At 35.4% G+C, this 17,174-nt stretch overlaps 1 protein-coding gene across 1 annotated transcript; it reads right to left on the bottom strand.

The window, feature by feature from the left end:
- Positions 1-69: 69 nt before the first annotated feature.
- Positions 70-16,066, bottom strand: LOC126367048 (protein transport protein Sec61 subunit alpha). The gene is made up of 10 exons (XM_050010436.1): positions 15,907-16,066; positions 15,699-15,766; positions 15,383-15,448; positions 13,954-14,164; positions 10,675-10,836; positions 9,966-10,061; positions 9,419-9,585; positions 8,448-8,588; positions 1,195-1,443; positions 70-837 (listed from the first exon to the last, which is right to left on the bottom strand). Exons 1-10 carry the CDS (start codon positions 15,911-15,913, stop codon positions 574-576), a joined length of 1,431 nt encoding a protein of 476 aa, XP_049866393.1. The 5' UTR covers positions 15,914-16,066; the 3' UTR covers positions 70-573.
- Between the last annotated feature and the right edge of the window lie 1,108 nt (positions 16,067-17,174).

The following is a 17,174-nucleotide window of genomic DNA, read 5'->3' on the forward strand; positions in this document are numbered from 1 at the left end:
AGCTATATTACTATTGCTATTATAAGGTATTGAAATAAAATAATGCATCGATAAAAATAATAGAAAGTGTTAATTTATAAATTTATTTACTGATTCTGTCATGTGGAAGAGAACTAATCTACACATATAGCACTCTGGAGAGCAGAACAGAATGTATGTGCATGATATGCAAACAACAATATTCACAACACAAAATATACACTATTTTATTACAATGTTACAAATCCAACACGAACTTAAAAGATAAATTAAGTTTTGTAAGGTAGGCTTAACAAAGTTGGATCGTTAACTTATCACTAGAAACAACAATATAAAAAGGAAACACTGTTTCTATACTGGAAGGATTTCAAAAATATACAGATTTAAATGCCGACGACGCGACTATCGATATTAAGTCGACTCTAGGATTCGATAATCGATAAAAACAACGTGTGTACTTGTCGTAAATTATTTTATTATAAAGTTTATCTCATATAAATAGCACATAACCCACACGCCACGCACACATGCATTCGGACACAACTTTATATCACTCGACATAGAGTTGTGTTCGTAAGCGTCTCTAAATTAAGTTTAGAAGAGAAGCGTGCTCATGCCGCCCATTTCGGCTTGTTCTTTGACGAAGATCTCGAAGTACTGGTAGATGATGGTGACGGCGAGGAGGATACCGGTCCCGGAGCCGATGGCGCCGAGGAAGTCTGCTAGCACGGACAGGGCGCCGATGCAGAGGCCGCCGAACGCCGCCGCCGTGGGGATGTAGCGGTTCAGCTCGTGGATCATGGAGTTGTCGCGGTGGCCGCGCATCACCATCTGCTGCTCCTTCAGCTGTTTCGCCACCTGAGGGGAATTCATGTTAGATAAAGACCCAGAGGCGTTGAGGTCGGCGCCCGATACGAATTGCTATGGCGCGGAGAGCTACCGGGCACAGAATAAAAATACTACGAATATAAATCTAATCTCTACTACGTATATAAACATAGTAAAAAAATTCATTATTACAAGTTCGTGTTTATTAAAACTACACATGTAAATTACGTTAAAAGTGTCAATATTTATTTCACAAGTAGGTATATTTTACAAACCCTCTACTTTTTTGATAAACTTAATTCACAAGTACTTGTAAGTTGTAGCTTGTGAACGTGTAGACTTGGAAGTTTTGATAAACAAACCACCCATAAACAAAATACAACTTACATCCTTAGCCGAGGAGCCTGATACATCGATCCAGGTCTTGGAGAAGAACGCACAGGAGCCCAGCATGAAGATGATGTAGAGCACGGCGTGCACGGGGTCGTGTGCGATGTGCGCCAGCGACTCCGGCGGGCTGAAGTAGTAGCACAGGCCGCCCACCGGGTAGGCGCGGGCCGGCCCGCCGCCGCCCACGTCCGCCCACACGCCCAGCAGGTTCACCAGGAAGTTGCCGCTGAACTTCACCGCCAACATCTGTACAGGGGGATTTGTTTGACCACACACTTTATAGAGCCGCGGGGACATAGCCAGTGCGACCGAAATATGCACAAAACGAAATCTTCAATTGAGACATAAAATTTAATATATTGCACCTCTTTCAGTTACTCTAATACTACCTCTGAGTTGGCTGAAAGAGATCTCTCTTAGAGATAAGTCCACCCTTGTAAACGTCCATTTCTTGTTTGTGATGTAACTAGTTGTTAAGTGCAATAAAGTATATTATTATAAAACATGACATAAACAGCCTATACACGTCCCACTGCTGGGCACAGGCCTCCCCTCAATCAACCGGAGAGGGTATGGATGACTGAGACACAAACATAAATTCACGTCTATATCCCAATTCGGTTAGTCAGAGGTACATCCATCGGAAGATGAACTAATCACCTACACCTCACCGAGCTTTCTGTTAGACCAATGTGAGTGGTGCTGAGAATTATCGCCATCTATGTGACTTTAATAAGAGTGAAGGAAGCGAAGCCAAGATTGTAGTACCTAAGTGGAATTCCGTGAAAAAGCTTAATATGCCATTTAATGCTGGAATTCTTTAATAATACATGAATCTTTAGTCTCCCAAGTAGCAAACAAGAATTGTGATTAAGTCATATATGTCTAAACTTTAGCTAAAGTGAGATTTATCCAAATCAAATAGGACTTAATAGGACTTCATTAAGGTGATTCGTTTTCCATACAAAAGTTGATGCAGTGCTACAGGAAAACGGTTAGAGGAATATTGTTATAAAACCGATAAATAGTAATATTTTGGTGTATTATTTTCGCAAACTAACAAAAATTTAAGGTCCGAATACGAGAAGTACCATATTTCAGACCCTCAATTTTGATCAATTCTACATTTGTAGTGGTGCAGATTACAGTGTATTTGCTGAGCGTGTAGAGGTGTCAATGTTAGTTTGTGTGCGTGATAGTTTTTTTTTTCTCTAAAGGCTTTGACTACTTGACAAGTGTAATAGAATGTCAGTGACAATTTATAAAGAGATTTTGTATGAAGAGAATAAATATAAATAAAAAACTAAAAATACTACAATCTGAGAAAAGGAATATTGGAAAAATATTTTTGTAATAACACATATTATTTAAACATTTTTAAATAATGGGTAAGTACCGTGTTTTAAAAGAGGACATATATTATAATAAAAAATCAATACATAAAATGAAATGGCTGTATGGGCATAGTTCCCTTTGCCTTACCCTTCGGGGAAAACCAAATCAAAAAAGAAGTTGTTGCATTTGCCGGCCTAAACATTTATAATTAATTGTTTTTCCATCCAACATACAGATTTATTTATATTCTCTTTGCCGCGGACTTTTTGGTGGGACCGGGAACGGGAAGGTTGCTTTCTTCATTGAATAATCTAAATAATCAATACGAAGTAGTGTTTTGTGGTTAATGATCACATTCAGTTAGTCGGAAAACATTCCCGATAGTATTATTAAATCGGAATATTCAATAAACAAAGTGTACCTATCTATTTTCGCTTTGCGCCAACAAGCCGCTTACTTCGTTTGGGGTTCGGAGTAGGAGTCTGCTCCGAGGGTGGGGGCTTAGGTTTCATCATTTCATTAATCATCATCAAGAAAAAAAAACACAAGACATGGCTGTATGGGCATAGTTCCCTTTGCCTTGCCCTTTGGGAAAATAAAATAAGATAAATTTTGAAATTCTTATGTATGATAAACAAACATCACAGACATCATGACAGATCTAAAACTAACGAAAATCTTTTTTCTATTTGACTTATTTATGAATTTTAATCAAGAAAACGTGATAATAAGTTCGACAGCAACCAGTTCAGGTCCCCGAAACAGCCCATTTCAGGCCGCGTATATATGGAAATACTACTTCAATACGTCCCAGCCTCGTCTTTTTTTAACGTCCTCGTTAAAAAAAGACGTCCTAACCTGAACTAACTAACCTAACAATGAACACCACGCGTAAATATATGTCCAGAAATGCGCTGCAAGTCGTCTGGACTGGGCGCGAAAACAACATAGAATTCGATTAGCTGCTAAGTGTCCCGCATGCTATCACCAGCTGTCACTGACATACGTATGAAGTCCCGCGGATTTTATTGGAACTAAATGACAAGTCATAATAATTATATGCGGATACTGCGACATCAGCGCCGTGCTTGCGGGACGTCCTGAAGCGCTATTACATCTTTCAAACGCGGTGCGACAAAGTTTGAACCGACGCAATTTAGGAAAAATCTACCTTATTATTACTGTACTGTGATCGTTATTTGTAAAATCATACAATACATATACACAATTCTTTATACACAATATAATTATTATGACATATTGTGGACTTTTCGGTAGACCTACAAAAAAGGAACAATTCAACCATACGTTGTTTTGTTATATCTCAATGGGATCAGGCAGCGTTTTCGCCGAAAGCTCCAAGTCGGCTATATTTGTAACGATAATTATGTTTGACATTCATCATCATTTTTGAACCATTTTATACAAAAAAAAATACTTGTATAAATTATATACCCTAAAGCACGCCCATGAATCACTACTCATTGGTGAAAACCGTATGAAAATCCGTTCAGTAGTTTTTTAGTTAGCCGCATGTTCACTGATGCGATTAATGCCTGTTAGAATTTTACAAAATAAAAAATACGGAAATTACGGAAGGTACTTAAGTGCAAAGTACATTATTGTATAATTATAATATTATTGGTAAAAGTGATACTTTTTGAAAATTCCGTAACAAATAGACGGGTTCGCCAAATTCAATTGTAAAAAAAAATACAAAAAGTATAAACAATTAAAACATGCACTTGGGTTTGAACCGTGAACCTTAAGAATGGCGGCGACTGCTTTACCAAATGCGCCATTTAGAAGTTAGAAGTAGACTTCAAATTATGCATCTCTTTTAATAGCTAACCTAGTTTGCATGTGTGTGTGACAGCTTCGTGTTTGTACACAAATTGAAATGACACCAACTTTTGATGCAATGTTTCAATATGATATCTTCAGTAAATACTTCAAAATTGTAGCTTAACTTAAAGATAATGTATATAAGATTTCGCCACCTAACATTTCACTGGGTCAGAACTCAACACTAAACGAATAAATGGAAAAAAATACGAAAACTGCAGAAGTAACGCCATCTACTGACGCAGCGTTACCTAGCTGACTGAAAGGCATCACCTTAAATCATTTCTTTCTTTAATACTATATAGTTTTCAAAAAATCCTACTTTAGATAATATAGAATACACAAAACCAAGTTAAGTATTCTCAAAACTGTTTAGTCTTAAGTCAGCCTTAGTCTTAAGTCTAAAAGTGTTTTTTTACTATACTCAGATTATTTGAAGGCTCACTTAACACTAAATTGATTTACTGAAGTATGAGTTTAGTCTTGTATAGTAAAAATTGATTCCCAAGATATACTTAAGGCAATTTTAATACTAAGCTTTGATTACTCTAGCTTTGGTTGCTCTTGAACAAGACTGTTTTATTCGTTTTTGACTAAAATAAGTAAAACATAAGAAAAGTCTATTAACTGGACGATAAAATCGAAATAGAAGCAAGCAGAAAATGGACAAACTCCAAAAAATAAAAAGATCCGGTGGTTTTCGAAGGCGTCTATCCAAATACCAAAAATTAACCTGTGTCAATGCACATTCTACTGCTTTTGTTAGCGATGCGATATCTTTTTCGATGCCATCAACATCAATATCAACAGGAAGTATCGTTCTAGAGGAAAAAGAAGAAGAAGAAAATTTGGAAATCAAATCGATGTACAGTGATTCCGACTCTAATGAATCGATACCTGAAAATGATTTTAATTTTAAAGACCAATTAAGAAATTGGTCTATTGATAACAATATACCCCACTCTGCAATCAATAGCCTTTTAGAGATAATAAATAAACACGATCCAGGTTTAGTGCCAAAAGACGCAAGAACACTCCTCAAAACACCAAAATCTATAGATATTAAGTCTTGTGGAAGTGGCGAGTACTGGAATCATGGATTTAAGACATATATTGTGGAATATTTCGGGAATTTGAGTAACGATATCAATTTACACATAAATGTAAATATCGATGGGCTACCCACATTCAAAAGTTCTAAAGTAGAGTTTTGGCCAATTCTATGCAACATCCATGAAATGACCGCGGTTCCCGTAATAATCGTTGGCATTTACTGTGGAGTTGGAAAACCACAATGTAATGAATTTTTAAGACCTTTTGTAACAGAAATGAAGGAAATTTTGCAGAACGGTATCAAAATTAACGACTATTTAATAACTATAAAATTGCGATCATTCATATGTGATTCACCAGCAAGAGCTTTCATAAAACGTAAGTACTTACTATTTTTTCTCTATTTCTTATTAAAGGTACATTTTCTATATACAGGGTGTTAGCGACATCGTAACGAACGCTTTGAGGGATGATTCAGACCATGATTTTGAGTTGTTATAAAGTGGAATTTTTGGTTGCAAAAATATGGAACTGATTAAAAGGTCTAAAATTTTCTCGACTTTTCAGACGGAAAATTCTACTTGATATTAACTCAGAATCATGAGCTGAATTATCCCCCTCAGTATTAGTTACGGTGTCTCTAACACGAATCATCCTCCTCGGTATTAATTACGATTTCACTAACACCCTGAATATTGAATGGGTCTGACTGCATTGAGTAGCGAGAAGCTGCAGTAGTTTTAAGCGGATGAGACATTCGTTATGTAAATATTTACGATTCAAAGTGTAACTATGTTACCTACTGAATAAAGATACTGAAGAAAGTGGAAGTCTTTGTGCCTGCCCATGGGACTGGAACTTCCTATCTACTTAAAACACATAATACCGGGTTCTAGTTTCTATCTATTTATTTGCCTTTTATCAGGCATGACCTCAACCCTGACTCTACGGTTGCTGGAGTTGGTCATTCACCTTAAAACCGTTAACTGTACGTAAAAGTACAACTTCCTTAATAATTAATCCTTTTTATTTTATTATTTCAGATATAGCTAATTTCAACAGTCAAAATGGATGTCCGAAGTGCACAGCTGTTGGAGAATACTCTTATGAATCTCATTGCAATATATATCCTAGGCGTGAGTTTCCTGAAAGAACAGATGAAGGATTTCGTAACAAAATATACGAGGATCATCACAAAGGTGATACTATTTTAACGGAGTTGCCGATATTTTTGGTGGGATTAGAAACCATGCACACGCACGACGTTAATAAATTGCAAAGGTTCCTTGTATATACAATATTCAACAGATACTTGTTAATTTTTACAAATAAAATAACATTATTTTCGTTGGCAGTTAGAAACGCGGTGATCGTACCTAATTTGCGTCAGCGAACCATGTGCTACCTATGAGAATGTAAGCGCGGTGGCTCGTTAGCAAATTGAGTTTATGTTTGTTAGTTCCATTTGTGATAAATATTAAACAAGTAAATCACATTCCTATCCAAGTAAGAACTCAGCATAACAATATTTTTTATCTTCCACGAGTCGAAAAAATTACCTCTTAACAAACGTACTTTCCATAGTTTTTAAAAGCATGTTCGATTTTAATTGTTACTTGTTACATAAATGATTCTGGCACAAAATAAACAAACATGATTTTACGACATTACTTCACTAAATCAAAATAGAGGATCACTTTAGATATAAGAGTTTTAAGTAGGAATTCACTAAATACTTTTTGTCTTAAGTTGGTATACTCCTAGACAATTGAAGTAAACTTTATCTTAACTAGTACTTGATGAAGTGCAACTTGACTTTACTTTTCTAAACTGATTCTTACTAAATCATTTGTTTCTAAAGTCTTACTTCATTTAGAAAAATATTACTTAACGCCATTTTGCACATACAGGAAGAAAACATGTAATTTTTTTTGACAATATTATCTTCAAAAACTGAAGTAAATTAATATATATTTCTATTGTAGTAACAATTACTGCGTTCAGCTGTCACATATTAATATAAAATGAATTTCTCTGTACCATATGTGACCATTTTTTTTATTTGCTGAATAATCAATCCAAATTTTATTATTATTTTTCTGATATAATCAAGGCCCTTCTGTTTTTTACCACTTTCTATCGATTTTACACGAGAAACAATCATGCGTTTATAATTTCCTGTATGTGAAACGGCGGAATAACCTTTTGTAAAAATAACTTAACAAGTATTTTAGTCGCCATTTTCTTACAGACCGTCATTTCTTGTGTTAATGTAAATGTTCGCCATTATATTCTAAAATAAAGACGCGTGAAGTAAAAATCGTTTTAAGTATGACCTGAAGTTTTACTTCGTTAAGTTACAATTGACTCAGTGCAATTCAATCCTATAGTCTTAACTAAGTATTGTAGATATCTTCAAGTGTACATTTTTGGTATTAAGTGATACTACAAGAATTCTAAGTTTAGAATACGCAAGAACATTGTCTAAAGTAGGGTTTAAGTCTGACTTAGCGTTGTCTTAAGTCTGTCTTGTATAAGAGTTAAAGTATGTGCCCACTTTTACTAAACTGTGTCTTCAAGATATCTTGAGGGATATCTTGGAGACATATAAGACTTATCCAAGACAAGGGCTTGATTTAGTCTATTTGCCTTCAAGATATCTACAATTCTCTTTTAAGACAATCGGTTGCTACTTGGGCTGGGTTTAATTTTGGTCGTTAAAAACGTTGTCTGAAAAACTGATGTCTAAGTAATACCATTACTAAAATAATAATAATAATAGTAATTTTCTTTGTATTCTAAAGCAATAAAGAGTATACAAACAAACAAACCATTACTAGAATATATCTATCTGAGGGCACGGTAGTGCCGCCGCCAAGACGAGCAAAGCGAAACGCAAGGGCAGGACACTACCTACCTTTTCTCGAAACGTTTCGTCGATTTTCTCATAACTCTGAGATTATTACTAATTTACCTTACTTCATATAGAATTAAACCGTATATTGCCAAGAACTCACCTGAGAAATGACGTAGAGATTAGAGACGAGAGCGGACTGCAGAATGATGGGGATGTTGGAGGTGTAGAACAGCTTGATGGGGTATGAGGAATACTGGCCGCGGTAGCGCGCCGACTTGATGGGGAGGTCCACGCGGAAGCCCTGGCGATTTAATATATTAGTATTTAATATTTGCCATCATCTCCCTAGCATTACCCCGTTTTCCACAGGGTCCGCTTACCTAACCTAAAGATTTGACAGGTCCGGTTTTTTACAGAAGCGACTGCCTGTCTGACCTTCCAACCCGCGAAGGAAAAACCACCCAATACAGGTCACATACCTCCGAAAATTCATTTCTCGGGAATGAGGGCTTCCTCACGATGTTTTCCTTCACCGCTGAGCACGTGATAATCATTTATGATCCACACATGAATTCGAAAACAAATTCGACGATTATTGGTTTAGGCCTGTACTGGATTCGAACCTGCGACTTCAAAGTAAGAGGTAAGCGTTCTAAACGTTCTCCCGGGTACTTAATATTTGCCGTGTAGCGCGCTATAATAAATGTATGTGTTGGAAAAAAATAATTACGTCCTGAAAATGTACTTAGTAAAACATATGCACATACAAATTCAATCTTTCCTTTTCGGTGGATAATAAAATGACAGAATTAATTTAAAATAAACTTATTTAAACTTGTACGTAAAATAAGTTAAGTTCTGTGCAATAAAGCATATTTGATTTGATTTAGCTCAAATAATTTAGAACTATTTTTATCATTTTTGAAACTGATGTATACTCATTTGCACCTTTAAGTTTGTTAATTTAAGTAAAATTTCGGATCAATAGTTAACGCTAAAGCGACATCCTGTTATTGCCTAAGATTCATTATGTAATTTAGATACCTAAACTTTACCTGTAAAACTGCTGTAGGATATTTTATAGAAATTAAATATTGGTCAAAATTGGAATTGATATGGTGACGTACGAACCTGGAAGTATATGACGATAGCAAAGACGAGGACTGTGGCGAGAAGGTTCATCAGGTTGGGCAGGTTCTGGCGGTAGAAGGCCTCGCGCAGCGCGCGCACCTTGTCTGGTCGCGTGGCCAGCAGGTGGAACAGCGCTATGACGGCGCCCTCGAACTCTGTGCCGCGACCTGCGAGGAGCGGGGGGTAAGTTTACTATATTTTTTTTTAGGGCTCCGAAGCTCAAGAGGAAAAACGGAACCCTTATAGAATCACTTTCCTGTCCGTCCGTCTGTCCCAGCCCAATATATATGACCAAACCTGAGTCACATACCTCAGAAAAGGCATTCCTCGTGAATGTAGGTTTTTTCACGATTTGAAATCCTCATTCCCGAAAACATTCGACAACAAATTCGACAATCATTAGTTTAGGAGTGTGCTGGATTCGAACCTGCGACCTCAAAGGGAGAGGCAAGCGTACTACCAACTGGGTCGCACGGGTCTATCTACAATAAACGATAAAATAGTGCATGGATACATATGATAAATAAATTACAGTAGTGTAGCTTACCAGTGTTGACGGTTGCTGGGGAGAATGCCTTCCAGACGATGGTCTCGCAGATGTTGGTGGCGATGAACAGAGAGATACCAGAGCCCAGACCGTAACCTGCGCAAAATATTTTATTCAGTAGGTAACATAGTTACACTTTAAATCGTCATTTTTTACATAAAGAACGTCTCATACGCCTAAAACTACTGCAGCTTCTCACAACCTGTATAGCCGGCGAAAAGCTGCAAGAAAAACCTCGGCACAGGGCCCTAGGCGTTCTTTTTTTTAAATAATACTGTTATACAATTTACTATTTTGGCTGCCTAACATCAGTTCCCAGACAGCTAATCCAATGCATTCATGTCTTCTTGATAATCACTAATCTTATAATAACGTTTTTTTACAAAGTTTTTGTTTAATTAATGTCTGAAAACTGTTCAAAGGTAAAATCTGAGAGGTAGATTCTGTTTTTTAATTAAACAACAAAAAAAAATGGATTTTATTTTTTTTCATTTTTTTTTAGTTACACTTTACCTTGATGTGTTGGGAGAATCATCGTTTCTGAACGATGCAGCTATCAAGTGGAATTTTCAGTCTCAAAATGCACATTTTTTTTAATTATTTTCAATTCCACACTTTTGCGATCCCATCTTATTTGGTCTCTTATTCGGTATGGTGTCCCTAACACCCTGTATGGTCCAACCATTGAAAATAAACACTATAAACTGACCTTTCTGCAGAAGTTCATCAAGCAGCAACACAATCAGACCAGCAACGAAGAGCTGGATGATGATGAGCAGGCACACACCGGCACCAATCTCACTGGGTTCTCCGTACATTCCGGTCATTACGTACACGATCGCTTGACCCACTGTGATGACCATACCAAACACTGCAAGAGAAGGGGATTGGATTAGGTTAGTAATAAAAAAAAATGTTTATAAAAAAATATTTTTTATAAAAAACGTTTTTTTAATCATCTATCATGATTTTCTTCTATTTGGGTTGTGAGGTGGATTACCAACCCCATCAACCCTGGTGTCAGGGTTACTACTGAGCCGCCAAAGGCCCCTGACATGGCTCATGAAACGACTACTTACTTACGGTCACGAGCATTAATATGTATACACTTTGGTACCATGTCACATTAACTTTTTTGACAAATTGAACTGTAACTCTCACTAAATGTCAAATATGTTAGTTAGTGCGACAGAGTACTAAAGTGGGTACATTATATTGCTCATGACTGTACACCAGTAAGTAGTAACCGGGACTAACAGCTTAACGTGCCTTCTGAAGCACGGATCATCTTACTTTCGGACAATCAGGATGGACAAGGAATAGAAAAGAAATAATTTATTTTAGATATAAATAAGTATTGGGACACAGTAGGAGTGAATATAATAATTAAACCTTGTCTCTAAAAAGGGACATCAGCTGAGTAAGGGCGATTGGCTGATCCCTCGTCACCATAAGGTGCATCAGATCCATCTTAGGACTTCGTATCAACAGTATTGCAAGTTGTATTCTGCTTACTTGTGGTTCTGCCCACTCCGTTACGGATTACGGGCGAGAATTTGTGTATGTATGTTGAATTTTAATAATATTTCTTTAAAGTATCTTCATGTTATTTTATCTCCAGAAGGATTTGATTGTAAGATTTATGAATGAGGTATTTTAGCACTCCATTTTTTGTTATCTTACGAAAGTAAACTCAATTTTTTTTTCAAGCTTTTTAACGAGACTTTGAACACCTTTGATCGTGCCAGCGTAATAGTTGCTTTCGCGTAACCTGGTTACGTGACTTGTAGATTTGCAGCAGATGGCATTAACTATTTGGCCGGACAAATGTGGAGCGCTAAGGGCTGTCATCCGGAACAAAAAAGACAACACGCCTGAGGGTGTTCAGTTGGATTTCGCGGAACCCTTAGGCAAGGGACTGTCAACTCCAACATTTTAAAACATGTTTGAATGTTGCACAAAGGAACAATGAGTTATTTCTAACACAAGGTCAGAGGGTCAAACCTGTACCATATAGGTATAGCGCATATTATCATAACAGCATAATTCAATATTAAACAAGATAACGGCCTCTGTGGTCCAGTGGTTGAGCGTTGGGCTCACGATCCGGAGGTCCCGGGTTCGAATCCCAGTGGGGACATATCTAAAAAATCACTTTGTGATCCCTAGTTTGGTTAGGACTTTACAGGCTGATCACCTGATTGTCCAAAAAGTAAGATGATCCGTGCTTCGGAAGGCATCGTCGTCTCGGTTACTACTTACTGATGTAAGTAAGTAGTTGTTACATGAGCCATGTCAGGGACGTTTGGCGGTTCAATGATATGCATAATAGTAGACGAGACGAGCATAATTCAAATCCAAAAATACCTTAATTCATCAGGGAAGGAAAAATACCTTAATCGGATCGGAAATAATAATCAATAGAAGAATAAAACAAAAATATTTTCTACCATAATATGAAAGAATAAATCTACCTTCGTAGGTATATGATAATTATTTATTAAGAGATTCCAATGAGAAGTTATTGGCCCCAAAATTCCTGCAGACACATCTTAATTTTATTTTAAGTTCTACGTGTCATTTTCTTATTCACCGAAAATGAAAGGGACGGATAATTGACAACTGTTATCTCTAATCTATTTTGGATTTTATTAAATTCTACTATTAATTTATTTTGTGGAACTCATTGTTTCTGATTACCCCAGTGGGAAATGGCGTGAGTTTTTGTATTGTATGTAAATTCTCCAACAACATACAATACAACTTTAAGACAGATGATCTTGTTATTATAATAATGAATGCTCTGGAGTCAATTACTAGTTTACTTTCACTTTTACTAAAGGTTAATTAATTTTCTCATTCTCAACTCCAATTTAAATACGCCAATGCAATGACCTAGTCGAACAAAGGACAGTCTCATAAAGCGATTTTGACAACATCCTCATTGGGACTCAAACCTGGACCTGCAGATTGTGAGCCTAATGCTCTAACCTACTAGACCATGGAGGCTGTTTATAGCATTAAGCTCATTAAAAACAATTTCAGAATTGAGAAGCTCATACATATATTGTAGTGTTTTTAGCATTATAGTGAATGGTGTAGTGTTTAGAAAGTCCTTAACTTCCAAATATAATATATGTTTGGCAGAATGCCTCTTTGCATGTGCTAAGAAAAACCTTGGCAGCTTGCCTCAATATCCATACTTTTGTATTTAATTCAAATAATAAATTATTTTATTACACCATTCTGAAACAGTTTAATGTTTACAAAACAAAAAGTGAACTGAAATCTTTCATAGCTGTTTGAATATTCTGTATAATCGACTTTAAAAAACGGAGGTCATAATGCCATTATAAATAAAATTAAGTTTATTTCTATGCATAGTATTTAGGTTACAAACTGCTGGTACAGTCATGAACAACATCATGTACCCACTTTAGATCCCTCTCGCACTATCATATTTGACATTTAATGAGACTTATGGTTTAATTTGTCAAAAAAGTTAATATGACATGGTTTCAAAGTGTGTACATATTAGTACTCATGACCGTACATAATTGAGTAACATGAAATACTACCTATGCAGACATACACATTTTTTTTTTAAACAAAGACTAATGAAGGCACGAATTCTACAGTCATGCAATAGCCTACATAATTGTATCAATCCTATTATTTATAATTTAAATATTAATTTACTTTAGCATCTTCATGCAAACCAAAGTTTAACCATTATGCAAAACTTATTAAATTAACAATTCTTTAGAATTATTAACAAGTCTTTAAAATTAATTTGAATGTGAATTATGAATTATAATCCTTTATAATTTGACTTGAATTTTGGTGAATGGATTCAACCTGTATTGAATCTTTTTGAAAATAGCCTATAGTGAGACATTATTAACAAATTGAACTTGATGATGATAAAACATTTTTTTTCTTTAAATAATTTTTATAGGAAATATTATAAACTTTAAAATAAACTTACATTTCTGTGCACCGTTGAACAAAGCCCTGTCTTTGGGAGTGTCACCAACTTCAATGATCTTGGCCCCGGCGAGGAGTTGCATGATGAGGCCGGATGTGACGATGGGAGAGATACCGAGTTCCATGAGCGTTCCTCTGTTCGAAGCCAGGATCACTCGGATCCAGTAGAAGGGGTCCGCACTGTCTGACGACATTATGCCGAATAGGGGAATCTAGAAATAAATGCGTCATTTTTAAGGTCATTTGATAATACTGTTTCTATTTTGTTCAGGGGTTGATGTTTACATGAATAAAGTACATAAACACATGGATATTTTGTGTTTGTCATTTAGAAAGAAATTATTCCACCAAAATCTACATGGAGGAGAGATTGGTTGCTTCTTGACAGATCCAGTATTCATAACAGCGAAACTTGTATATACATACTGTCTTAGGAATTACAATCCCTGAATGACATGGTGTAATGCTGTAATATTGATCTTTTGTAAGTGATGATTTGATTATCGTTAAACACTAGAAATTATGAAATTCAAAATTCAAAAATATTTATTTTTCAAAATTGGCTTACAAAGTTAGCGCTTTTTGAACGTCAAACATAATTAAATTACATATTATGTAACTAGCTGTAAAACTACTACCACATCGGAATCTGTAACGCTGAGGGAAAGACGTGGCCAGAAAACCTCCCAGCACAAGGCCCTAGTCCTACTGTAAATGAGGCTGGCATGACCACCAAGAGTCGCTCAAACTTGAATAAAAAATCCTATGTATAGAAAAGGCTTGTAATATAATAAATACAAAAGGTATTTTGAAGCCACTTTTGATGCTAGAGTATATGTAAATTCATTTAAATTATCTACTATATTTTCCAGCTGTATGCTATGTTATACCTACTTAGTGTTTTTTAAAAATACTGTTTAGTTTAATATGTATGGAAGTACCTATATCTATGTTTGTAATCACAGACATTATTGGCCTTTATTTCCATGACTAATTCGCCATGATGTATTTGGCAGTATGTTACACAAACAAAACTTTAATTTAATAGTCATATGGCTGAAACCGTATAAAACTCGAAAAATAGATTGAGTTTTAAATTAGATAGTAATTAGATGAAAATAATACCTACTTTAGAATGCCAACACATCATCTAATATATTTCCTATTGGTTATGGATTGCAATAATTATCCTAAAATGTTACGCGAATTTTATCATTGTCATAAATGTTATAATTATCAATTAGAGGGGGTTCATTGAATCACCCATTATGAAAGTACTTTCACCATATTATTACTATTAAAATAAATATATGGCTTACTTAGAGGCTAATTAGACAATGCTCCATATGGTTTATGAATTTTCTTTAGACTACCAAAATAATTATCAGATAAAGGTGATAATAGAAAGAAGGTATAAAATGAACACTTACCTGACAGCATACTAAGAAAATAAATAATGTAATCGCTGTCCATAGTACTTTCTCCCTGAATTGGATCTGGAAAAGAATACATTCAGTCAGAAATTTGCTAAAATTTGTCCCCAAAAGTGCCCTGTTGGAGGTTTACAGTTATCCAATCTAAATCTAAATGTGAGGTTAGGAATGTACTTTCACTTCATTTTTAACAAATATATCGGCTCTTTTAGGTTCTATTTAATTGGGAATCACTTTATAAACATTCTGAGGTGATTAAATACAAAATTGTAAGAGAATATGCTGAGAAATATGATGATATAGATGCACTTACCTTCCTTTCTGGTTTTGCTATTTCTGGCAATATGCTGCAAAACGGCTTTATAACTTCGAGGAATTTGACTGCAAACGCAATAAAACAACGTTAGACTCAACATTTAACACATAAATACATGATTTGAACACACGGTCTTATTAAAAAATTTCAATACGTGTACACTTATATTTCGGGATATATTTACAAAAATAACAAGGATACTCACTTCCCATTTTGATTTATTGAGATTTCACTATCCTAACTATAATATTAACTGATCAATTCGACCAAAACCATTCAACTTTTGTTCATTAGTAACACTCCACTAGGACTTTTTACGAAAATGAGCCTGCGCAACGCCGCCAACGAGCTGTCTGCGAATGACACGTCCACAACGTCATGTCACGTGACCCGTGATGTTGGCGTGTATAATGTTGCCTTTTTTAGAAACATTTTTTTATAATTTGGAACAGGATTATTATCTTTTAGTAATTTAGGCAAGAAGATAAATAATTGTTTTGTAATAATAAAACATAAATATAAATTAGGAAATTGTTTAATAGAACAATTTGGTTCTTTTCGACTTATTTGAAGAGAAGGCAGAAAAGGAGCACGTAGAAACTTGTACGATAAAGAACCTCAAAGTTACCTTAGTGTTACCTACATTAATAAACTTCCCAAAAGAACGGGTTCCCTAAAAAAGAAAATAATATAATAATGATGGTATAGATTTTTTATTTAATTTGTAGTACGACAACTAACGTAATAAATGTTATTATTAAGTAGCGTATACGATCACCCGGGAGTTGTGATCCAAAATAGTATATTTAGTTAGCTCCGCAGCTTTACAAGCTGACAGAAGCTGACGAGCAGTTTTGTAGTAGGTAGGTATAGTAATTTTAGTTCTTGCATTAAGAAGAGATGGCGCTGAAATCACTTTTACTTTTTATGCACATTATGGCATCGGAAATGTTACTTAAAAGTTGATTGTAGAAGTTGGGCAAGCGACTAAGGTCCGTGTCCGTAATCGTTCATTTTTTATTTTTCATTTTTATGACCATTCGAGTCCTTTCTCACATACAACACAATCGAGTACTTTCTCAGTTAATCGAACTGAGTAAGTACCACAGAGTTCAATGACAATACAACGATGCGAAGTAGCAATCCCCGACTCGAAGTACAACGTAGCAATGAAAAGACCAGCCTTTTTCACAAAAGCGAAGTAAACGAACGACAAGTTGTTTGTGTACGTCTTGGAGGAAGATACCCACAGACCAAGTAGAGATGCTATGCATAAGATACCCTTTCTCACTTCACTTCTTGTCTTTTATGATTGTATCGTCTGCCAATGTCAAAGTTATGAAGAAAAAACTTAAATTATCGGTTTTATGCTCACATAAATCATTTATTATCATTTATCTCAATAAATACGTAGTGGTGCTAATTCCTGTAAATACCATCTAATTTTATTTTAAGTTATATCTGTCCTTTTCT

The sequence above is a fragment of the Pectinophora gossypiella genome, chromosome 5, assembly GCF_024362695.1.
Source record: "Pectinophora gossypiella chromosome 5, ilPecGoss1.1, whole genome shotgun sequence".
Taxonomy (NCBI): domain Eukaryota; kingdom Metazoa; phylum Arthropoda; class Insecta; order Lepidoptera; family Gelechiidae; genus Pectinophora; species Pectinophora gossypiella.

Coding starts and splice junctions, on each gene's coding strand:
- LOC126367048 (XM_050010436.1), bottom strand. Junction 10,062..10,674: donor TGATGAACTTCTGCAGAAAG/GTCAGTTTATAG, acceptor TATTTTGCGCAG/GTTACGGTCTGGGCTCTGGT. Junction 838..1,194: donor CAGGCTCCTCGGCTAAGGAT/GTAAGTTGTATT, acceptor AATTCCCCTCAG/GTGGCGAAACAGCTGAAGGA.